Consider the following 25791-nt stretch of genomic DNA (forward strand, 5'->3'; position numbering starts at 1 on the left):
ACCAGGCAAATATCTTACCAATTATTCTATGCAAGATTGGTGAATTCATTTGGCGGGATATGTCGCTATGTGGGTAAAAATAAGCTACCGCTCTCCGTTACGGCGCAGCGTCATTTTGTACTTGCTTTCATGAGTCTTATTAGTAAGAGCCGTAGATAACTGGCTTATCAAATTAGCCATTTGCAATGTGCCAGGCTAACGGCAAACAGCAAGCAACTACAATACTTGTCACTGCTCTTAGTAAGATGTTATTATGAAATACATGCACACTTATGTGCATTGGAGTCATAAACAAGCACACAAAATACATGCATTGTATTATACTACAGACTGTTATTATAGATACATGAAACAAGAACTCACCATGTATATAGTATACAGATACTTGGAAAGGGTATGCCTAGCTTCTTCAGAAATAACCAGTTGACCTCCGATCTCATTGACCATAGAGTAGCGTAAGGCATAGACTAAGTCCTCATAGAAAAGAGTAGATGTGCTAAAACATCAAAGAGTCCATATTTCACATAAAGAATGATATTTTAGCGTCCCTAGTTAGAATCATTATACAGTTTATATGGTTTACACAGTCATCACCTGTACACTTTATACAGTCATCACCTGTACATTTTATACGGTTATAACCTGTACACTTTATACAGTCATCACCTGTATACTTTATACAGTCATCCCCTGTACACTTTATACAGTCATCCCCTGTACACTTTATACAGTCATCACATGTACACTTTATATAGTCATCACCTGTACACTTTATACGGTTATCACCTGTACACTTTATACAGTCATCACCTGTACACTTTATACAGTCACCATCCGTACACTTTATACAGTCATCACCCGCACACTTTATACAGTCATCACCCGTACACTTTATACAGTCATCACCCATACACTTTATACAGTTATCACCCGTACACTTTACACAGTCATCACCTGTACACTTTACACATTCATCACATGTACACTTTATATAGTCATCACCTGTACACTTTATACGGTTATCACCTGTACACTTTATACAGTCATCACCTGTACACTTTATACAGTCACCACTTGTACAATGTATACAGTCATCATCCATTCACTTTATACAGTCATCACCTCTACACTTTACACAGTCATCACATCTACACTTTATAGAGTCATCACCTGTACACTTTATAAAGTTATCAACCGTACACATTATACCGTCATCACCTGTACACTTTATATACACTTTAAATACTAACCGAAATACAGTATGTATGAACATAACAACAATCGAACAAATTGGGACTCACCTCCTGTCAGTGACTAGCGTGTCCATGAACAGTGTGGTTATGTCTTCATCCCTTTCTGGTATTGGCGTGTACGGCCTGCAAGAATACATTTCTAATAAAACATACAGTTGAACATGAATAACTCAACCTTAAAGGGACTGAGTGAAAGTGTTTGGGCTATCAGAGCATACAGGTTATTCACACACTGTCATGAGTGCATGTATTTACCTTATGATACATGTAAATACACCGACAATATATAAGTATAGAATCACATTATTTGTGGTAAACTAAGAGGATTGCAACAATTGAGTTTAGGACCTGCAATAATAAATTCATGGCCAAACATATTTGCCTTTAAAATAAAACTGATAGAATGTTCTAGAGCGACAGAATTGGCACCTAGAGTAAAGCAATATTTGTTTTACTGCGCTGCAAAGAAACCAACGACTAAAAATTATGACAAAATTAATAAGATTATGTGCACTGCATTATAAGGATATACAAGTAATTTCCCTATTAAAATGGCACACCAGTAACTCTAGTCCTGTAATAGAAAACTAGTAAGTCTGCTGCCATCACGGTACACTAATAACTGCACCATCATAATTGTATGCTTATAACTCTACTACTGTAACGGTACACTAATAAATCTACTACTATAATGTTACACTAGTAAATCTACTACTATTACAGTACTAATAGATGTGTATTGAGTGTAGCTTCAATTAAAACTGGCAAAGCATATGGTGATGAGAAATTATCAGAGAAGAAAAGGGTAAAATATGCTGAGCCTTTCCCCCAAACTATGAAAAATCTCTGCTCATACAACATGAAGACTTTACAAAAACCTTCACCTTTAGTGTGACTAGTGACTCTCCATGATAAATTTAGATAAGAGAAGATGCAAAAACTGATAAATAACACAAGAAAATAGAAGACGTTGAAATTTGTTTTCATCAGAACCACCATCTGAACAATACTCAATACAAAGTTGATCATCTAGTCAGTCAGGAAATCAAAGAATATCTTTAGGAAATTAAGCAGTTCGTAAGCCACTATGATGTTTTAACATACAAAGTACATCTTTAAACTACTTAATTTTATATTAAGAGGTCTGGTCACACCAGACCTCTTAATATAAAATACTAAACCTCTTAAAACCAATTGATTCCTAGTTATTTGTATAATACACAAATGACTATAATTCAGTGATTTGACCATGATATATAGATGCTCAGCTGCATTTAATATAGTTAAATCTGAATTAAAAGGAGTCCATCTTTGTAAAACTTCTTCGAGCGCCATAAACTAGTACAAAAGTTACCCCACTTATCTTGTTTTTGCTATTCCTCTGATCTTTTTTTCAATTAAATCTAATTATGGTCTGCCCCCACAAGGATGATGAGGTGATTACTTTCCTGGACTTTGTTATCGATACCAACACTTTTCGAAAAATAGGTGGCAAGCCTTAAAGGTTGACTTGCAACAAAATTCACATTACAGTTTTTTGGTATCAAAAGATTCACCATGTCTTACTCTGTTGTGTTGTAGGTGCCAAATATGTGGAAATGTGATTACAAACTCTTAAAAACTCTAAAACAAAATTTCGCCGTAGTTTGGAATCTCTTTATTTTTCTGACGTAGTCATGACAGTTTGGTTATTGTCATAGATATAGTAAACCCTAGATTGGCGAATAGCTATCCTTACAATGGAGCAAAAGTGAGGCCTATAATTGGCTATTGTTTTCACGACGTTACATCGCAGTGATGTGCATCACAGCATCAGAGCCTTCTATTGAGCAATGAGTTTAGCAGTGAAAGCATGCTTGTCACACTAGTTTTTAAGTCATAAACGTAACAGTAAGACCATATTCTTAGTTAAATGTCACCAGAGGTGACTAAAACACCCCAAATATATCATGAATTGTCCATAACAAGACAGAATTTCATCTCAAAACAAGAAGTTCTCAACAATATCATAAGCTATCTATGCTAATTAAAGACACCAAGCTGAAAGCTGCTAGTGGAAAATAATAGGAAAACCTTCATCGGTTTTGAGTCAGCAGCCAAATCTGTACATAGCATTGCTCAATATCTTTTCAGCGACTACCCTTATATCAACTACTTCCTAACCTTTAAGATCAACCAAGATCACATTGAGACTCTGTTTTCCACTATACGATCTATCATGGAAAAGGTAGGGTGGCTATAACAATAACCTGGATGTGCAGTGCTTTAGATCTGCACTTCGAGCACTGCTCATAAAAGACAGATATCACACCCAGTCCTAATGCTAACTGTATTAATCTGGATGTGAGCAGGGCAGAAAAACCTGGCCAACTCATGCTACATTCTCTGGCTAGAAAGGAGAAGGAAGAGACAAAAGCTGATAAAGGTGAAGATGAGGAGTTCGGTGATCAGGAAACTTTTCTAACTCTAATGTAATGACTGTAGCAAGTTCTTGACCGATGTAGAAATAGTGGGAAGTAGAAGTAGTGATGAAATAACTCTAATCTCAGTTAAAAACAGAGGAGGATTTGTGACACCATTGATACGTCAGGCCGAATATGTATTGCTGCAGAAAAGTGCTTACGTTCATACATGGAGAGCTATGGTATCACACAGAGAGCTTTTAAACAAGTAACATCACAGACAATAACATATATGTCTTATTACATTGCCTCAAACCGGGTTTTACATGCACAGTGCAGGCCAACAGTCTACTCAAAACTATAGTAAATCGTTATACATGTAATAAAATCATAATACACTATGCCGCTTCAAAGCAGGATTTTAGTTCAACCAACCTTAGACAAAAGCTACCTCATCCAGTTATTTTTAGTCATGTCTAATGGGTGTTTAATACTGTGTTCCAACTTAACTGCTTCTAAATCTCATTTGATTCATTAGTTTGTTATTAGTTTAATTTCTATTTGGTCACTCTTTGTATTATCAATGATATAGAAGCTGTGCATATAGTTATTACACATGATAATCTCTAACGGCACATAGAACTCCAGAGTACTAGCCATAATAAAATATACTGGCATTAAATAATAATAGAATAATTGTGCACATAGTTATTACACATGAAAATCTCTCATGGCATACGGGACTATATGACTGGGCGCTCATGGCACCCAGTCATTGCTATTGGTATTATCCATTACCATGTGTGTAAGATTCTTGCCTTTTTCATCCAAAGTCAGTTTTATATATTTTCAACAAAATATGCAGTCTTAGATGCGCAAGCTATAGGAAAAGTGTGCATTTTTTAGTGCTAAGTCAATAGGAATTCATAGATCAGCTGATTCACTTTGCACATCACCACGACGTTGCGTCATGCTAATTATAGGCCTCACTTGTTTTGATTATTCGCATGTCTAGGGTTTACTATATCTATGGTTTGGGCTATCGGAGCAATCAAGTTATCCACACACTGTCATGACTGCGTGTATTTACATGATGATACATGTATATACACTAACAACCTATAAGTACAAAAGCAATATATTTGTGGTAATGTAAGAGGATTGCAACAATCGAGTTTAGTACCTGCAAGAACAAATTTATGGTCTAACATATTTGCCTTTAAAATAAAACTAATAGAATGTTCTAGAGCGACAGAATTAACACTTGAAGTAAAGCAAGATTTGTTTTACTGCACTGCGAGAAAAACCACCTACTAAAAGTTATGAAAGGATTGAAAAGATTATGTGCACTGCATTGTAAAGATATACAATAAATTTCACAATTAAAATGGCACACTAATAACTCTAGTACTGTAATGGAAAACTAGTAAGTCTGCTGCTATCACGGTACACTAATAACTGCACCACCATAATTGCATGCTAAGAGCTCTACTACTATAAATGTGCACTAATAACTCTACTGATATAATGGTACACTATTAACTCTACTACTATAATGGTACAGTAGTAACTCCACTACTATAATAATGGTACACTAATAACTAGAGCTGCACAATGATCGCGCTAATTAAACGATTAATGGCGACTAATACAAATAAACGATTAACTGAGTTGAGCAAATTAATCTTCAATTAAAATGCATGTCATGATTTTGATGTGGTTCCTTTCCTTTGTACTGTTTAGTAATACTAACGTAGCAGGTTACTACCATTTAATTTACTAACAAATAAATATTATGACAAGTAACACTTTCTTACCAATAAATTAAACCACAATTATTTTGCACTCGACTATGAAAACACAGTGAGTCGCTAACATTAAACTTGTTTATACAATACAATGCACAAGCGCCGTGCCGATCTAGCTGCAAGCGGCCATGTTGTTAGTTGTTTGAACATGTTTCTAGGTAATAGCAGTAAAAGTGATTTCAGTACTATAGAACGTTCTATATCGTACAGTTGATTTTTGTTTATTTTTAAAAACGTTTTAAAGTAAATTATACATGTATTTTCATTTTTCGAAAAAATCACAACCATATTTCAGCTTCAGAATATTAGTAATATAAGATTGACACTTTATTGGAACATGAAAGCAGAAAAATGTCTTCCACTCTAGGTAGTGCATTTCTGTAAGTTGTTGGAAGCCTAAACAAGAAAGCGAAAATCAGTATATGCCAGAAAGAATTTGCTTACCACCGCAGCACATCATCATTAAGATATATTTTAAATAATTTTCATCCTACCGCGCAGAAATCATCACCAGCTGTCGCAGACAATAACTAATAGGCTACTAGTGACTACCAGCACTACTGTCCCCTATGAGCATACCTGCCAACTCTCACGCATTGGGCGTGAGACTCACACAATCACCAGTATTATGTAGAGAGCAGATCTACACAAAAAAGTGACGGATCCAGCGGGGGGATAGAAAAAGGGGGTTGCGAATTAAATTGGCCAGGGGTGTAGATTGAATTGCGTGGAGTTGAATGAGATGTTGGGGTTTGGGGGAAATTGTGGTGTAGAGTAGGGGGTTGAATTCGAGGGGGTATGGATCCGCTCCCGGCGTAATCGGCGGATTATCTGTGGATGAGTCATCCGATTAGTGGGGGATGAGTCATCCGATTAAACGTGGATTATCGCGGGATTAGTCGGGGGAATCGTTGCGGATTAGTCGGCCGAATCGTCGCGGATTATCGGTGGAATAGTGGGGGGGGGGTGAATATCTGGGACATCGAGGGCTGGTTGGTTTTCCGGAGTGGATCTCGCGGATTATCGAGGAGAGCGAGAGGAGAATGTTATATATTTGGTTGAATGAGAGATAAGTTTTTATTATAAAATATAAACTATAAATGTTACAAAAAATTCAAAATCATTCTGTCATTCGTTTTAAAAAGGAAAGTTTTGGAATACATCTTTCATTAATTTCTGTGTCACATCGAAGAACTAAAATAAGAGTTGATTTTCCCAAAGAATTGAGAAACTGAACAGGAAGTAACAAATCTAACCCTTCATTTTTTCCAATATTATCAAAAATGAAGGTATCTTTAGGTGTAGTAGAATTTGAAATAGCCTGAAGATTACAGATAAAGTCAATATCTTGAAAATTCGATCCTGGAGGACATTGCAACATTGAAAGAGTAGAGTTATATCCACATAATTCTCCTCTGTAGAATAATTTGAAATCAATTAGAATATCGATTGTGGAATTTTGAACTGAATATTCACATTCAGAATATGTTAGAACTTGTTCCGATGAAGCTGACACTATAGGATTAAGGTATAGGTTTTCTCCATCTGTTTCATCTTCATTTAGTAGTTCTTTACATGCAAATCTGTGATTGCCTGGTAATGGATAACCACAATGAAAGTAGTCTGATGGAAATATTCTTCCACATGTTTCATTATTCTTGTGATATAAAGTAGTTTCTTCGAATGGTAGTAGTAATGAAACTTCAAATTCATTGAGTGTTCTGCTTAAGCAGCTATTCGCATCGGTAACATATTGAATTCTTTGATTTCCATTTATTATTCCCGTAAACCGTAAAATGAGAAATATTATAATGTGCAAATTCATTATAGTCATAGTGTCTTTTTAAAATACTACTCTCTTGACTGAAGTAGGCAAAGAAAATGAATAAAAAGTATGTCGATATAATATATATAGTTCATTCTTCAAAATTATCTTGAAATAGTATACAAAAAAGTTATTCAATTCTGTTTGATGACTCAATCCTTCTTGGAAATGAAGTGAATAAATATAAAGAATTATGCAAAGTCTAACTGTGATGTTTATCAATTCTTCCCATTGATATGTAGGAGTTCACTGAAGTAATGGTTTGTAACTTGTTGATCATTGGCTTCTCCTCTCAAATATGGATAAAGTCTTGATTCGGTTAATATTATGTTTGAAGGTGTGTTCCAATCAAGTGAGGATAATAATGATAGTTGGACTTTGTCACTCCTTGGTCCGATTTGAGCAGATTCCAAACACGTTCCAATATCGAGTTCGGCAAAAGTCTCATGAAGTTCTTGTCGAGGCAATCCTTCATTTCCATATCGTACTTGCATTATTCTAATACAATGTTGACATCCTTGAGCTCCCTCGAAGCATCTACACTGACTTTCTAAATATGTTACGAAGCGTTTATAGATATAGAATCCGATAACATAGTAAAAAGTTTCTTCAGTAACTCTTCTGATGAATTTTTGTGTGTTTTTCTTTACAACCACTCTTGATAATTGTCCATCCTTAAGATGAGCTGGAATAAACTCCTCTAGAAATATAACCGTCATTGTTTCTGTTTTCTTCGTTTTTGGTTCCTTCACCGTCAGAGCTAAATTGAAGAATGGTGGAGAATTCTAGAGGAGTAGACTTAATAACATTCCGAATCTTTTATTATTTTCATCCAACAGTTTTTTCATCTATAATTACATCATCAATTTCATGCTCGATTTCCTCTTCCAGTCTTTCTCCGATTAATGGAAATTGTGCTATATAAAGGAGTCTTCTGAAGAGCAGTTGTTTCGTTTCTTCACGTTGTGTAGGATGAGTCATGTAGTGCCGAATTCTATTCCAAAGCATGGTTTCAAAAACCTTTTCTTCCATCGTTTTAAAATCGATCGCGATAAATCTGTTAATCCATTCTAAATCAACCTCTTTTCCAATTTTACCTTCTCGAATGGTAGCTTCAAGATCAACCCATTCAAAGATCATCTTCAAATCTGAGGGTGTTATCGATATTTCTTTTACAGATATTGTTGATTCCAAACATTCCCTGTATTCCATCGCACTGCAGACACAGTTGGACTTTAATCTTTTCAATGACACAACTTTTCTAAAAGCAGCTGTTCCTAGAATGTAGTATAAACATTCCTCGGTGAGATGTGTACGAATTTGTTCATTTTCGTCAAGTTGAACCAAGATGTTATCCGGGATTATTTCTGCAACCTCGAATGGAACAAAATCTTTAATCAGAATGTTTTGAGCCATGTTACTATGAGAAAGTCTACATTCGAAATGATTTTACATTGGATAGTATATTGAATTTATATGAGCTTAGTTATATATTATTGATATTGTATATACGAAAAGAAGAGTCAATGAAGAAAATAAAATTTTATAGTAATAATACATCGTGGAGCAAAACTCTACTATCATATATACTTAGCAACAAAATCACTTCTAAAAATTATGCTAAAATATATTCTGTGCTCACTCCATCGTTACATACTCTTCTTTTTGAATAAAAATATGTTAATCCTGTTCTAAGTTGAGTGTATGAGAACACTCTATTGTCTTTTTTTTACAAAGCCTTTGTTTATCCCTTCCTTAGGAAATCTTGATTGTAATACTTTTAAAAAAGTCTCTTTTGAAAAACTATTCGTAGTTTTACTTAATCCTTTACTGCTATGCTTTGTAGAATGAGTTTCATCATTCCAGCAAAAGTAAGTCTTAGAATTTAAGGCTACTATTCCATGACCTGAAAATTCTACTTTGAATAAACCAGGAGTCCTTATATCATATTGATATACTTCTTTGCAACAATTTTGTAATTCCCACAACTTTGTAGGATCAGATTTACAGAGTTGGAAATCATCCGCGTGTCGTTCGCAATACATCCTAGGAAACCATTTTCCATATTCTTTGTAGTATATATCAGCGATCTCTTTTCTAACGATATTATCCATAGGTGCTGAAAGAGCCATGTAGGCACTATCTGTATCCATCGCCACATACTGGAAGTCCTTTCTGTCGAAGTATCTAAAATAAAAAAAATTTCAATCCTTAATTCTTGTTATCTTAGTATTATAATACTCTCATTTCAAAAATTTATCATTCAAATGATTACCATTATACATATTTTTTCTAGAAGATACAAATGAGATTACTTACCTATCCATGAAGTCATAGTAGAACTCCAACATCCGAAGTTTAGCCAGTTGTAATATGGAGAATCCGATATGTACAGGTATATCCATCTTCATCTGAATAAATATATATATACAGTCTTATTAGATTCCTTTACATATATTACTCCAAGTAAATTTTTCATTATGATTCAATTATATCAATAAGATAATAAATATATACTACTAACCGAAGACTTGTGTTGAGTCAACTCATAGAAGCTATCATCGATTTCCTCCAAAGATTCAAATCTGTGTAATCGTATTCTCAAGGATGCTTCATAATCTCCTTGAATATACTTGACATTTCGATGTTTTAATTTCTCAGTGATTGTTTTCCCGTACGATGAATTTCCAATGAGTTTATTGGTTGTGGCTATCAACTCTTGGTCAGGATCTTTGTCACCAGCTCTTCTAGCATTTGAGACAGATTCTCCAAATGACTTGAAAACTCTTCTAGGGGTGTATTCTATGAGTTGATATATTTTGGTTATAATCATCCCATGATTAAGATACCATTTTGCTAAAGTGGTGAGTAGTAAAATTTTTTGTCCAAACATACTCCCCACCAAAGTTCGTTGTTCTTGAGGTAGTATTCCTTCCTTTTCAGCAAATTCTTTCATCCTTTCACTAAGATGATTTCTATTCAAAGATGTATTCTTGAAAATGGGGCTCATTTCTGAAAACTTTTCGTATAAGTTTTCAGGAACAGATATATCGCATTCAATGAATCCATATATCTCCCCTTTTATAATCTGCTGAATAATCTCATCCTCGGTGGCAAAGGAATTGGAAGGATAAAACTCTTCGTTGAAGATACTAATAAAGTTCTTAATCTCGGTGTTATCCTCAATCATCTTGTCCCATTCACACTCCTAGATTCTTACTAAACGATATCCAAGTTCTTTAACATATTCTTCCTTCTTTTTCGTTTCCTCCAGAACTTCACTCATGGGTCGATTCTTATATGGATGTATACTTATTCCTTTGGTCTTGTTACAGTTATGTCCATGCCAGAAACATCCATGAAATTGAAACACTGTATTCGATTCTTCACAATATCCATCAACAGGAAGATTATGTTGTCCAATTCTAAATTCTTTATCATTGTTTCATGTAAGATTTGAATATTGTCCTTCCAAGTCAAAAATTGTAACCATCCATGAGCAGCCTTGCTATTTTTTCGAGGATGAGTGTATGCAAATCCATTTTCGAATCGCCTTATTCTAGGGTTTCCAGTAGGCATTTCTTGCATCATACTCCACGAATATAATGCATTTGCATCAACTCCTAGAATAAGTTCACAAAGTTTGGATTCCTTTCCAAACTTTCTTTCTCGAATCAGTGTTTTCTTCGACTCATGAAGTCTGTGAAAAATAATGCTAGGTCCACCTACGATATTGTCCTTGATGGTAAAGTAAATATCTTTATCGTTTTCCTTGATCAGACAGACAGGTTGACAAGTTTTGAAATGATGTGATGAGATTGTCTGATGATGAGAACTCATAGGATGAGGAGGTGAATCTGAAAGTTTCAACATCCATTTTACCGCCAATCCAGGAAGTGAAATGGCGTCTTTCAACATATCGATTCCCATGGTTCTGTAAACTTTTTTTTGTTTTTCTACAGCTTCAACAAATGGTACTACATCGAGATTGTTGTACCATACTAGAAAATCTTTTAACGTTTTCATCTTCTCTTGTTTCCAAATGTTTAAACAGATTTCATAATCAGCATCCGAAATATGTTCATCTCTCAAAGAACTGTAAAAGCATTCTTTAGGTGGTAGAAACGGTTGTTTCAACTTCTCAAGATCATCCATATATTCATAAGGATAGAATCCTTTTTGTTGAGAACATTTGAAAGCTTTGAGATACTTTGCATAGGAAAATCCTGGAGCAATGAAGTTGGAAATATCCAAGAATTTGAATCTTCTTGATTGAATACAGCTCATCTTGTTTGTTCTTTTCACTAGAAAATCAAAATCTTCATCTTCTGTGTCTTGAAGACATCGAAGTAGAGGTCCTTTCATCACATTCAGGTCGTAGTTTTGTGAATTAAATCCTAGAATCGGAATACATGAGATGAATTTGTCGAAACGTTCAAATAAATGACGAAACCCCTCTCTTGAATGGTATACTCGAGGATTGGAAAATTTGCAGGATTTAAATCTTTCTTCAACTTTTCCTTGCTTTTCAGCTTTTGCCTTCATCATCTGTCTAATGTAGTAAAGTTTTTCTTCAAGGATATCCCGGGCTTCATCAGCAATTTGGGAAATATACTGAACAAAAAAAGATATACAAGAATCAGTATCTCCCTCGCTTACAAAACACTTTGGATCCTTAAATCCGGGTACATTTGAACAAACTGATATACTCATCAATTCGTGTCTCGATGTGAATGTAACTGAATTGGAATTTGGTGGAAGGTCGGATTTTGGAAGATAACACTCGATATCATAGGTGATTAAAAAAGGATAATAAGTATCTTCCTCAGCCACGGATATTCCTATCTCTCGTTTCAGTTGTTCGAAAATTGTAGGTGTTGCCTTAAACTTTCCTCCTTCGAAGATGAAGTTTGTTACTGTTTCTTGACTACATTTATGTCTCTTGAAATTTCCTCTTTTTGTAAAGCTCACTTCACAGGAAGGACAACTAAACCCTTTAGTATAAGCATTAACATCCTTGATGAAACTGAAATGAGAGTTCTGCAAATCGAGGAAGAGTTCCTTTCCCTCTTTTTGGGTCGATGTCCAGATGACTGTTGAGGTTTAATCAGCATTCAGAGATAATACGGTTATACGGATGTCAAAACACTTCTCAAGAGAAATTAAGTCTCCTAACTCAATTCCAGGAAAATTCTTCATCAGATCTTTGGAGGATGAGGAAGGAGAAGAAATGTGTTTCGAGTACTTTTGAAATAGCATCTTCACAAGATGCTGTTTTGGTCTTTGTCTGGTGCAACTACATCGCTTTGAACACTCACACATCTCCTTCAATGCTAAACATCTGAAGAAACAGAGATTGTCTGTGTAAGGAGTGCAGCTCATAGTGATTACATGTCGATTGTTAAGAATGTGAGACGGAAGATCTGAAGCCACTCCTATTTGCCCCATTCCAATCAATTTATAGAAATAGAATGAAATATTGGTAATTACATTCAATTTCCAAGCTGTATTCGGGCGTTCTCGAATCGCTATAGCAGCAAGATCTTGTCTTGTCAATTCTTCAAAAAAATTCTGTAGTTCCTGTCTTGATGTAATCAGTTTTGCTTTTTTGAAAATTGTAGCATTATTCGATGAAGCATGAAAATATCTTAATTCTCCTGAGGCTTTATGTTCAAGAATGCATCCCACACTACAATTTAATTTAGCTCTTGTTTGTAACCCATTCCAAGTTGTCAACATTTCGTTCCATATTCTTTCCGAATGGTTTGGAGTTGGAAGTTCTGCTTGAGGAATATTTCCATTCCATAAATTTACGTTTAACGTTTCAACAACTCTTCCTCGTCGTCTTTTTGTTTTCATAGCATTCCAATATCTTCTTATTAACTCATCCCATGCCTCATCATCATTAACAGGAATGATATCCTGATTAACTTGTTCTCTTTCATTTTCGATAGGAACGATGGGCTCGACTCTATCATTAATACCAACTAAATTGTCATCATCAGCGTCCACTTCATTTTCGTTTCTTTCGATTTGATTTGTAGGTTGATCAGATAAATATCTATTTTCTTCGATTTCATTTGTATTTTCTTCTTCTGATACATCTGATTCATCGGATTCATCATCAGCAAGATTTCGAGTAATAGGAGTTACTGTTATCTTAGATCGACTAAGATCTCCTCTTCCAATTTGAGTTGAAGCAGAACGAAATGAAGAATGATGAGAAACAATCTTTACTTTTTCGAAAATGAAAGGGGGATTGGAAACTTGTATAATAATCGAGGCATCATCATCATATTCGTGATATTGTTCCGAAGAATCATTAGTTGATGTTGTAAACGATTCTGAACTTTCATTCGATTGGAGATGAATGTGTTTAACATGTCTTTTGAGGATTGATTTTTTGTTAAATGAAGTCGAACATTCTAAGCAGATATATTTATTAGCTGAAACGGATGATACACTTCTTTCCCTACTTCTACTTCTTTCTCTATTATCAATTGAAGTGGAAGGAGCAGAATTTTCCGATGAAATTAAATTATGCTCTCGTGAAAGCTTGAACATCTTTGAGGAAGATTTCCAGCTGCCAAGAATTAAAAATCTCATTTTACTATTCTCTCTACATTTATTCATTCATTAAAAATTTTTTCCACCAATTATTGTAAATCAACTCACCTCATCAGATTTGCTCCAGTCTCCTTCTGAATGGGAAGATGCCGGATACATTTCCTTGATGTATTCAAATTTCGGAGATATATAATCCAGTGAAACAAAGATAATCCAAAGTTCTGAGAGAAGATTATACATAGATATCCAAATTGTAGAATTAATCCAAACTTTTGTGAGATATATAATCCAGTTAGTTCGGAGAAATATAATCCAGTGAAACAGAGATAATCCAAAATTCTGAGAGAAGATTATACATAGATATCCAAATTGTAGAATTAATCCAAACTTTTGTGCGATATATAATCCAGTTAGTTCGGAGAAATATAATCCAAAGTTCTGAGAGAAGATTATACGTAGATATCCAAATTGTAGAATTAATCCAAACTTTTGTGAGATATATAATCCAGTTAGTTCGGAGAAATATAATCCAAAGTTCTGAGAGAAGATTATACGTAGATATCCAAATTGTAGAATTAATCCAAACTTTTGTGAGATATATAATCCAGTTAGGTAAAGAAATAGTTCGAAGATCTGAGAATTTCATGTATAATAACTCCAGGAAAAAAGTCTCGATAATGGTGAGCCCATCAAACTTAGCTGTATTTATACTAGTCAAGTTCAAGGAGGTGGAACCCGGACAAAAGTTATAAATCTCTTCTAATCCATCTTGTCTCACTCAACTTTCGTGAAAATTGAATTTCGCGAAAGTGAATTTCGCGAAATTGGATTTCGCGAAATTACACATTATATATATTATATAGTCAACTTTCGCGAAATTGAATTTCGCGAAAAGTGAATTTCGCGAAATCCAATTTCGCGAAATTACACATATATATTATATAGTCAACTTTCGCGAAACTGAATTTCGCGAAAGTGAATTTCGCGAAATTGGATTTCGCGAAATTACACATTATATATATTATATAGTCAACTTTCGCGAAATTGAATTTCGCGAAAGTGAATTTCGCGAAATTGGATTTCGCGAAATTATACATTATATATATTATATAGTACACTTTCGCGAAATTGAATTTCGCGAAAAGTGAATTTCGCGAAATCCAATTTCGCGAAATTACACATATATATTATATAGTCAACTTTCGCGAAACTGAATTTCGCGAAAGTGAATTTCGCGAAATTGGATTTCGCGAAATTACACATTATATATATTATATAGTCAACTTTCGCGAAATTGAATTTCGCGATTTTCAATTTCGCGAAAAGTCTTCTGATATTATGGATGATGCAGCTAAATTTATCAAAACTCATTAATCATTTGATGAGGAGAATTGTATATAACCAGCAGAATTTTACTAAAACGATATCAGTTCTTCATTCAAACTCAGAGAATTAACACACTACACAACTATGGAGGATAATACTCAATCTGGAGTGATAAAACCTGGATCGAATAGTTCAGTGAAGATGACGAAAAAGAGAATTTCACCTGTAACTCTTTCTAACACGACTCCTTCAACGAAGAAGAAGAAATCCAACCAAATCGAAACGAATTTGGAGCAAAGGGCAAAAGATGTGGCAGACAAGTTAAGAACATTAAGTAAGGATACTTTAATGGAGGCAAAATCACTGCAGAAAATGACAGACCTTTCAGTAGGAATGATTATGGAGGTGACAAAAACGGAAGAAGCTCATTCGAGCCATGGAGCGTGCTGTATCATTCACTTCAACTATGTGGAAAATGGGATTACTAAATCTACTGCTGTATTTGCTCCAAAACGATTTCTAGATGAATCGCTGTCTTATCCAAGTATTATGGTATATCTTGGATTAAAACCTAAGAGTAATGGACAGGGAAGTTACCATGACTTAAGACAAGTAACAGAAGGATCCTCAACTCCCTTGGACATGAAACGCACTCTAGCCAATCTGAGATCGAAGAGACTTGAAAAACTTATACAACTTTTCGAGACTCGTCATCTCAAGGAGTTCAAAGCACCATCTATTTTCTACTATCACAATGTTGGAACAAGTGAATACAAAGATGCTGAAGGCAAGGTGAATGTGGTACCAACTGTAGCATTTTCAACCAAAGTTGATGGAGAGGAAGTTCAAGGAACTTTAACGATGCCTTCGAGATATGCCCTTTCGTTGAAAGAAAATTATCCGGGTATCATTATATACAAGGGACTAGTAACATCTCACAATACTCGCGAATACTACGATGTAGTAGTCATGGGACATGAAGAAGCAAGCAGATTTTACAAGAGTTCACAATGCAAAAAGGAATCTGCTATCATAGATATTTCCGATGATGATGAGTGAATGATAAACAACTCGATACAAACTTCGTTATAAAGATTGTACATGAACATTTTCTTATGTATATATTCAATGTTTCATTTATACTATATTATCTTTATTGTGTCCTATCTACTTGAACATTTTCATATATTTCAAGTTAAACATAAACTATTTTATTTTTATTGAAACAAAATGATGATGGAAATAATGAATAATACATATAAATATATCTTTTAAAGTGAATAATTTTGTAATAAAACTGATCTTTCATTCAACATATTAATTTCTCCAACAAATTTCAATCTTACATACAAAAAAATACAAAAAAAACCGAAAATAAAATCCTTAAAATTCTTAACCATTCAAGAGCTTCAACATTACAAAATCATCAAATCTTCAAAAAATAACTTTGTACATAAACACTTTCTCATATATATTCAATGTTTCAAACCCTCGGTGTCCCAGATATTAACCCCCTCACTCATCCGGTAATCTCTCGCTCTCCTCGATAATCCGCGAGATCCACTCCGGAAAACCAACCAGCCCTCGATGTCCCAGATATTCACCCCCCCCACTAATCCACCGATAATCCGCGACGATTCGGCCGACTAATCCGCAACGATTCCCCCGACTAATCCCGCGATAATCCACGTTTAATCGGATGACTCATCCCCCACTAATCGGATGACTCATCCACAGATAATCCGCCGATTACGCCGGGAGCGGATCCATACCCCCTCGAATTCAACCCCCTACTCTACACCACAATTTCCCCAAACCCCAACATCTCATTCAACTCCACGCAATTCAATCTACACCCCTAGCCAATTTAATTCGCAACCCCCTTTTTCTATCCCCCCGCTGGATCCGTCACTTTTTTGTGTAGATCTGCTCTCTACATACTACTATCACCCCAAAGAGAAAATAGAAATGCAGGCGATTTTTGCCCAATTTCCACAATTTCATATATACTATCATTGATACATCAATTGCCCCAAAACCAAATCTCACGCATTGCCCCATTCTTGGGTTGGCAGGTCTGCCTGTGAGCGGCCATTCTCTAAAGCTGGCAATGTTGTATGTAGGAAGAGTGCATCGCCTTATTCAGATAATGTAAACAAACTGTGCTGCCTCAACTCTTGGCTGCTTAATTATAGAGTTTCATTGACAGGTTTCATACTCATAATAATTATTACATTGTAACTTATGTACATTGTACATAACATGTACCACTGCTAATATTGTTTAAAATATAATAAATCTATATGTAGCTGTATTATTTGTTTTTGAATATGCAGGTTTTTGCTAGATTAATTCTAAGATTAATCGAAGATTAACTGGTTCAGGCAAGTTATTAATCGCGATCAATTTTTATAATCGTTGTGCAGCTCTGCTAATAACTATACTACTATAATTGTACACTATTAACTCTACCACTATTACCGTACTTACAGATGTGTAAAATGTAGCTTCAATTTAAACTGGCAAATCATATGATGTTGAGGAATTATGGGAGTAGAAGGAAAGTAGAATATGCTGAGCCTTTCCCCCCAAAGTATGAAATATCTCTGCTCATACAACATGAAGATGTTACAAAAACCATCACCTTTAGTGTGACTAGAATTAGTGTAAAATAGAAAACGTTAAAATTTTTTCATCAGAACCACCATCTGAACAATACTCAATACAAAGTTGATCATCTAGTCAGTCAGGAAATCAAAAATATCTTTAGGAAATTAAGCAGTTGGTAAGGCACTCTGATGTTTTAACATACAAAGTACATCTTCAGACTACTTAATTTTATATTAATAGGTCTGGTCACACTAGACCTCTTAATATAAAATACTAAACCTCTGAAAACCAATTGATTCCTAGTTATTTGTATAATAAACAAATAACTATAATTCAGTGATTTGACCATGATATACAGATGTTCCGCTGTATTGAATCTCGTTAAATCTGAATTAGAATGAGTCCACCTATGTAAAACTTGAGAAGGATGAGTCAAAGGCAAAAAGTACCAAAGATGAAGTCTCCTGAGGCAAACTCCACAAAATACACCAAAGTCTAATATTATGAGCTTTATTTATCACTATGAACTGATCAATCTAAACATTTTCTTGTGGTAAAAAACTTGCCAATCCAAAAATATCAGGACGAATAGTCTGGTAGGAAGGAATAGAGAATGGTAGAACTGGATAATCCCAAAAAGGTTTTTGCACTGCGCAACCAACAAGAGTTTATGAAAATAGGTTGGAGCTCTGAGGCTACTACAAAGTTACACTGTGTGTAACTACACAAGCTGCTCAATTACATCATTCAAGGACGGATGATTATGGAAGCATCACATGGCCTCAGCGAGCAAACGCATGCTAGCTCTGCAAAATCCATTGAATTCTGTTACAATTATATTAATCTTAGTTGTTGTTACAACTTCTTACCACGTTTATTCATCTGTTATTCATCTGTTATTCATCTGTTATTCATCTGTTATTCATCTGTTATTCATCTGTTATTCATCTGTTATTCATCTGTCATTCATCTGTTATTCATCTGTTATTCATCTGTTATTCATCTGTTATTCATCTGTTATTCATCTGTTATTCATCTGTTTATCAAACTGCTAAGCTAAGAATGCAAAGCATTGTAGATGACAGCTAGGAATGCATCAGCGTTGGAAGCATTGCTTTGACAGACCGCATAGGAAACATTGGAAACTAAAAAGCTGAGAGAAATAGCGATCCCACCCGCTGCTACAAACAATGTAGTAAATGATGTATTACTCCCATGCTCCTATGTATCAAGCAAAGGAGCCATCTAACCATTACAGCTGATGATAGATATTAATAAGCTTGGTAGATGTACATCCATATATGTATACTACATATGAAGGAGAACAATACATCACAAGAATTACCAAAGGGTAATCTACAGAGCAAACAACTTTGCAGAGTGACAACACACAAGCAAGTACATATATATACAGTGAAACTCGGATAACTCAAACTTCAAGAAACCGAGCAAAAGTGTTCGAGTTATTAGAGCATTCAAGTTATAAGTCATAAGGAGGACAGTCATAAGTGCACGTATTAGATCCATCAGTAGATACATGTACATATACAAACTATATACAAATCAAAAGCATAGATTGCTTGTTGCAAGTTAAAGGGTCTCTCGTGTGAAGTTTTAAATATTTTTAATCAGAAAGTATAGATATTTTTCTATCACTTGAGATTTGTTTGTTGTTTTAGGTGATGTGACTGCCAGGATGTTCTCAGACTAAAATTGGCAAAACTTGATCGCGGTTAAAACGCTCAGAAAAACTACATACGTATTTTTCTACCAAGCGTTTTAACCAAGATCAATTTTGCAGTAAGTCAGTTATTACAAAACTGCTTTACTATTAAAAGCCCATTATCAATTTTGCCGATTTTACTTTAAATTTATCCGAATTTTACCTCGCTTTTCTCGCTTTCGGAGGGTTATCGCTAAGCGGATGTTTGGTAAAATTTGATTTTTCCAAACCTTTAGAAAAGTCGTTAATGAAAATATTTTGTCGATGTTGGTAATAACGAGGCCTAAGAACTACTAAAAGTCGATGTTTATCTCTATGGCTTGGAATAAAGTGATATTCTAAAGCGATAGTAACAACCGTCTCGGTAGCCGTTTGACAAAAAACTGTTCGAGTTAACAGTTTCGGTCGAGTTTTCTAAAGCCATTTCTCATTGCGTGGGAACGGACCAAACAAATACGTTGAGTTAACCGTGCTTTCGAGTTATCCGAAGGTGAGTTATCCGAGTTTCACTGTATATCGAACACTCAACCAGTCATAATCAAATCAAATATTTACAGCACTTTTATAGATACAGCTTTTAGCTTCATTTATTATAAATATTATGACTTTGTAAAATCGTAATATAATATGTTTGGGTTTTGATGTTTTAAAAACAAAAAAAAGGTTGACGTAATGGCTCTAGGATGCATGGCAAGAAATATGAATAATCTTTTGCCTTATGTAAGATAGATCATTAGAACTGTCTCAGGATAAGGATTAAAGCAAAATCCATTTTTACAAATCAGTGGTTGATGATGGTTTGCAGGTTATGGCCAATCTTGTCCAAATTATTGACATAAATCAAGTATAATTACTCTGGCCCACCCCAACGTCATGAAATCTCATAAGATACCAGATGTCAAGACGTCAGATATCACATGTCAGAAAAGAATGCTGACTGATATCACAGACACTAAAAATAGGCATTACAAGAATAGTGTAAGATTCGCAAGAATGAGCTAAGGCAACCAATGACACTTGGCAATCATCTAAGAATGAGTATATAAGAAACTGGCAACAAGCAAAAGCAGCGATGAACTGGTGGCAAGCTAGAGAGCGATAATCTGGCAGCGAGCCAAACAACAAAAGAAGGGTGCAGCGAGAAAGGAGCCAAGACATAGAGAGGCTAACATAATCCAAAGGAGCCTGCAAAAAATGGCCTGCAGAGAATCAACCCATCGAGAAGAAAACACACAGCTGACACAATTTACTCAAAAAGGTGGAAAACCAGGAAACTATAAAGCCCCGAGAGGAGAGGGTTTATTTAGCCTCCCTGTCAACAGAAGGAGTCATCATGACACGCCTAGTAAACATGTATTTATTAAAAGATCATAACTAATAGAACTAAGTATAAAGGCATACTGTTCTTTTTGTTTTGACTAGGAAGTATTGACAGAATAATTGTCATTTTTGACCATTTGAAGAAAATAGAGTTCCCATATACTTAGAAACAAACCACTGGCGTGTTATTGTTGATTACAAGATAATTTCTTATAGAGAGTCGTGCGCCTCACATCTCAATACTACTTGTGAACATTGATATTTACGCTCATTATTGCAACAGCGTGTTACTGTCACAACAAATTTCAAAAGAAACTATAGTAGTGCCCGCCGCCATTGATTGATTTGTTGTTTCAAATTTGTATTATAGCAACAGTCAGATTTTTGTGTGGTAGAAGTGCAACTTTGTTTGCGGTAAAAATTTGTCTTGAATGAATTTGAATTCAAGGTCCAGAGGCTAACTATTACACATAGAATCGTAGTATTTCACTCAAAAGAGACACAAAAAACATTACCTTTCACATCAATATTATCACTACAAAACTTAAAAAAATCAAAATTATAATCATTAATATCTAATTTGATATCTAAGTAATAGTATATTATTACTTAAACATCAAGTAATTATTATTATAAAAGCAAAATAAAATAATTATAACAAAATATTTCTCCCGTGGAAGTATTGTTAAAGATTTGCCAAACTTAGCTATTTCTAATAGTCACATGATATCAAACTATCCCGGGATAAGCGTAGTAATATGCAAGCCTGCTTGCATAGAAAGCCAATGGAACACTGTATATAAGGATATGTAAGCCAGTGTAGAACAGGATGGGTAAGAATAAGTAACGAATGAAGATACCCTAGTGAGACAGAAGAACAAAGAGCACGAGATACTGTCGACAAGCGACAAAACTATATATGGACATTTGTGGATAATATGAACATTAACTCTATCTGTGGAGCTTTAGCTATTATTAATATTATATTTTCCCACTTAGACCGCACAGCAGGTGCGTAAGGGGCGTGGGAACACGGTGTGTTTACACTAATAAGTGGTTTCAAAATAAGAACTTTTTTAATTATATTGTGTTTTTCTCATCTCATCATGATCTTAACTCTCTTAGTGTACGAGACCAAAAGGACTGATAGAATACATTAGTTCTTATATATGGAGTATAGGTGTTTGATTTTTGGCGGGTATTGTATCCTATGTTTTCGCCTTTGAATGGTGGTTCTATGCCCTCGGCAGCACATCTTACAAACAGTTTATGCCTACCCTCTCTTCTTCTCTCCTGTAAGGACTCAACACTTGTATCTTCTCGTGATTTTGTAAAACTTATCTGCCCTTAATGTTAAAAATAAATCGTAGTGCTTTATTTTGAAACTTTTCAAGCTGTTTGACATGCTTATTTTGATAGGGATACCAGATTTGTGAGGCGTATTCTAGTGTTGGCCTTACTAAAGAAAAACAGGCAATCTTTTTTGTAGGGGTATCTGCAGCTCGCGTAATAAAGAGCCATACACATTATCCCAGTCATCTTGCTTGCAACAATTACAGTTGCGCATGACAGCTAATATTATTTCAGTATAAGACAACTTGTAACGACAATCCACTAAGTAGTAATGGTAAGTGCCGTAAGTCGCTATGTTAGCGCGAGGCGAGCGCAAAAATTCACTACAGTATGACTAAAGTGTTAACGATACTAATTCTATTAACAAGATTGGCTAGCATGATAAACGTCTACCAATGATTAGCTGATTAATTCTTTAAGTAGGCTACAAGAACTCTCACGTACACATTTGATTGTCGCTATATATAGTAAGCATTAGGCTATCGCCAATTAAATCCTCGATATGCAAAGTCACGACCAACCGAAAAGCTCATTTCAGTCTCACCATGACATAGAGCAAATTTCAACAACGCGAAGATCTAGCTGCTCTGACTTTTGAGATTACTCAACGTGAGAGTTCATAGTAAGACGTCAACATGTTAGGTCGTGAGTTACGGTTGGCCGAGCACAGTTTTGTCTTTTTCACCGCATAAATTCTACCCATTCAAATCCGCCTTTTTGCCCGTTTGTTCACGCGTGCGCGTACATTTACTACTTGTAAGTAATAATAATATTAGTAATCTGATTAGACAAGCCATAGCATTTAATAAAAATTATAGTTGCACAAAGCATGATGTACTAAATTATTTCTAAACTCGATAATTGCATTGAGACTCAAAAGTATAGCAGGCCTACACCCAACGGCTGCACAGCCTGCACTCATTCAGATAAATGAGATTATATTTCAAACAAATAATTGTTCTCGGGTTCGCTGATTTAGATGGCCCACAAACATTTACTAGATTTTTGAGGAGATGCTAGGCTCAAATAACACTCTTTCAGAGTGCAATTATCGGGAAACAGTCCCAACATCGACAAGTCCGAACCTAGACAAGTCCCAATCTCGACAAAGGTTGGTCCGAACATCGACAAAGGCTGATGCAGTTTTACAGTAATTTAATCTTCAACAAATAATAAATGTCTTTTTGCAGTTCTATCCTCACTTCAAAAAATAAAAACCAAAGCTACTCACTGAAGTTTAGTCTTCAAATAAAACATTTTGCTAGCATAACAGTCAACCATATTTATGATTGTTACTTGTTTTAGCATTCGTTCTATATTTAGGTTGGGCAAAATATTGTTAGGCCTACATAAGCTGGGGAGTGCTGCATCAAATGGATAACAATATATTTTTGTGCAAATAAATCTTTTACATATAAATCGCTCATTTACTATGAAAATAGTAGCTGATAAAATAGTAAAACTGCTGTCGAGATTGGACCAACCGTTGTCGATATACAAACTCGTCGAGGTTCGGACTATAAACCCAATTATCCATTTCAATGTGCAATCCATTTCAGTGCAATTATCAATTTTATTCAAGCGTCATAAATAAGCCAAAGAGTAGGTACTGCGAAACGACCCAAAGATGTACTAGTGATCTAAATAAAGTTACTTAACATTACTAAGTATTAGCCAAGAATAACAGTACTAATTACTTCATATGACTTGATGGCTTAAACTAAATCATGCAAACAATAGCAATTTAATATTACAAATTCATACATATTATTTAAGGAAGGGCCATGCTATAGTTCACACAATGCAGTATGTTTGACTAACTTTATATAGCCTTGGAACTAAAACATAACTAAATAGACAAACAATGAGTGAGTAGACAACTGCTCTTTATTCTAATATTATCAACAAAGTTATTATTCAGGCTGAATCAATCGCTAAATATCCATCCTGTATGATTAGGTGACAATCGAATAAAGCACGAACAGTGTGAGCGAGTAATACAATCAGTTAGCAGAAATTAATCGAACAAACAAACTTCAAATAAAATGAATTTAATAATGAATAGCTTCCACAAACGTTGCGCTATTGGTAGCTCTTAACGACGAAATGAGACATGTCTAAATAGCTTCTGATGTAACTCGCACAAGTGAATTTACAAAGGAAATCACTGTTTTTATTCCCATTTTTTATGTTTACATTTCCCAGCTATTAATTTTTATGAATGCAGTTTAATAGAAAACTAGTACTTAGGTTACATAATTCTTGGCTCTTATTAATAAGTATTCCACAGTTGCTCTGATGACTAGTGGTATACAGACAACGAACATCGCCTTAGCGCTCAGACGTGTTTTTCTTTGCACTGCAAGTTACTTACTATTTGTATGTTATTACTATTAGTTAATTACTGCTAGTAGTACACTAGTATATCATATTAATTATTAGTTATTATTAGATTATATAGTGTAGTTAGTTTAAATAGAATAACAGGACATTTATCAGCGGGTCGGCCGTTTTGGCCCCACCCTTTGTTTGAATCTTGATTATAGTTTTCCTAGTTCAGGAGGTTGTGGAGGAATGGTTTTGCACAGATCTAGTGTGTATATTTTACAGAGGAAGTGTGCCCTTCATACTTTTTGAGATTATTTTCTTTTCATGACCTAAACACTTAACTTTTCATTTGTTTTCCACTTTTGGTGAAAGGCATTTGTTATGATGAGTGGAAAGGGTAATATTACTCCAGTGAGAAAAGGCAGTGCCAGTCTGGCTAGTGCAGTTGTATCTAGCACTGGCTACACAAGGTCATGTTCTGCATGTTCAACAACTTACCAAATCTAACAGTATTGTTTGCAGCAGTTGTTCTGGTCAGTTTTATGCACCTTGTCTTGAGTGGTCAAATCCAGAGCTGCTTGTGCTTGGTAAACCTGGTATTCGATGGTATTGTACAGAATGCAGTGACAAAATACTAGACTATGTCTATGTGCCAAATCTGATGACTAATCTAGAATTTGTAGATCTAAAAATGGACTCCATGTCCGGTTCTTTGAAAGCATTGATTGAAAACAATGATTCAATTAGAGAGGTTTTAACCCAAAATCAAGAACTACAGTTAAAGATTGACTCGGTATCTAGCTCTTTGAAAACACTGAGTGAGAACAGTGAGTCATTTAGAGAGGTTGTAACCCAAAATAATGAGCTAAAAGAAAAGACTGATATAGTTGATAACACTACTCGCGCATTACTCGTGTGTATGGAGACTTTAAAAAACAACCACAGCTTTGCTGATGTGGTAAAACAAAATAGTGAGATTACTCAGATTTCTAAAAAGGTTAAAACAGGTATTTATAAACAAGCTACTATCATAGAAAAGGAGTCTAAGAAATTCAATGCAATAGTTCACAACCTTGATGAAATTAGCTCTAGACCACATACTGATCAAGTTCATAACATTCTTACAAACATTTCTGTTAATGGCAGAGACCTTAAAGATAGTAGAAGGCTAGGTAAACCAGGTGGTAGCAAACCAAGACCCAATAAATTCGAGTTTTTTACTGAATTTGATAAGTGGGAGTTTCTTAGTAGATACAATGGACACAAACAAATCAAA

At 34.9% G+C, this 25791-nt stretch overlaps 2 protein-coding genes and 1 long non-coding RNA gene across 6 annotated transcripts in view; 1 reads left to right on the forward strand and 2 right to left on the reverse strand.

Annotated features, from left to right (window-relative positions):
* Nucleotides 1-22725, reverse strand: part of LOC137398919 (sulfhydryl oxidase 2-like) — a 300984-nt gene extending 278259 nt beyond the window's left edge. For 3 of the 4 annotated variants that reach the window (XR_010979057.1, XM_068085089.1, XM_068085090.1), the window contains exons 1-2: nucleotides 1302-1437; nucleotides 364-496 (exon numbers count right to left, since the gene is read on the reverse strand). Coding sequence is in view for 1 of the 4 variants with exons in the window: in XM_068085090.1 (XP_067941191.1) it covers nucleotides 364-496; nucleotides 1302-1390 (222 nt within the window). In the remaining 3 variants the exon portion in view is untranslated. Of the gene's footprint in view, nucleotides 1-363; nucleotides 497-1301; nucleotides 1438-22631 lie in introns of those variants that run through there. The other variant, XM_068085088.1, reaches the window with a different exon arrangement.
* Nucleotides 1-25791, forward strand: part of LOC137398395 (serine/threonine-protein phosphatase 6 regulatory ankyrin repeat subunit B-like) — a 627280-nt gene that overhangs the window by 563900 nt on the left and 37589 nt on the right. The gene's annotated exons all lie outside the window — the stretch shown is intronic.
* Nucleotides 9407-9860, reverse strand: LOC137398485 (uncharacterized). The gene is made up of 3 exons (XR_010978940.1): nucleotides 9813-9860; nucleotides 9608-9699; nucleotides 9407-9475 (listed from the first exon to the last, which is right to left on the reverse strand). It is a non-coding gene; the product is annotated as an uncharacterized lncRNA (long non-coding RNA).

Source organism: Watersipora subatra, chromosome 6 (genome assembly GCF_963576615.1).
Source record: "Watersipora subatra chromosome 6, tzWatSuba1.1, whole genome shotgun sequence".
NCBI lineage: Eukaryota > Metazoa > Bryozoa > Gymnolaemata > Cheilostomatida > Watersiporidae > Watersipora > Watersipora subatra.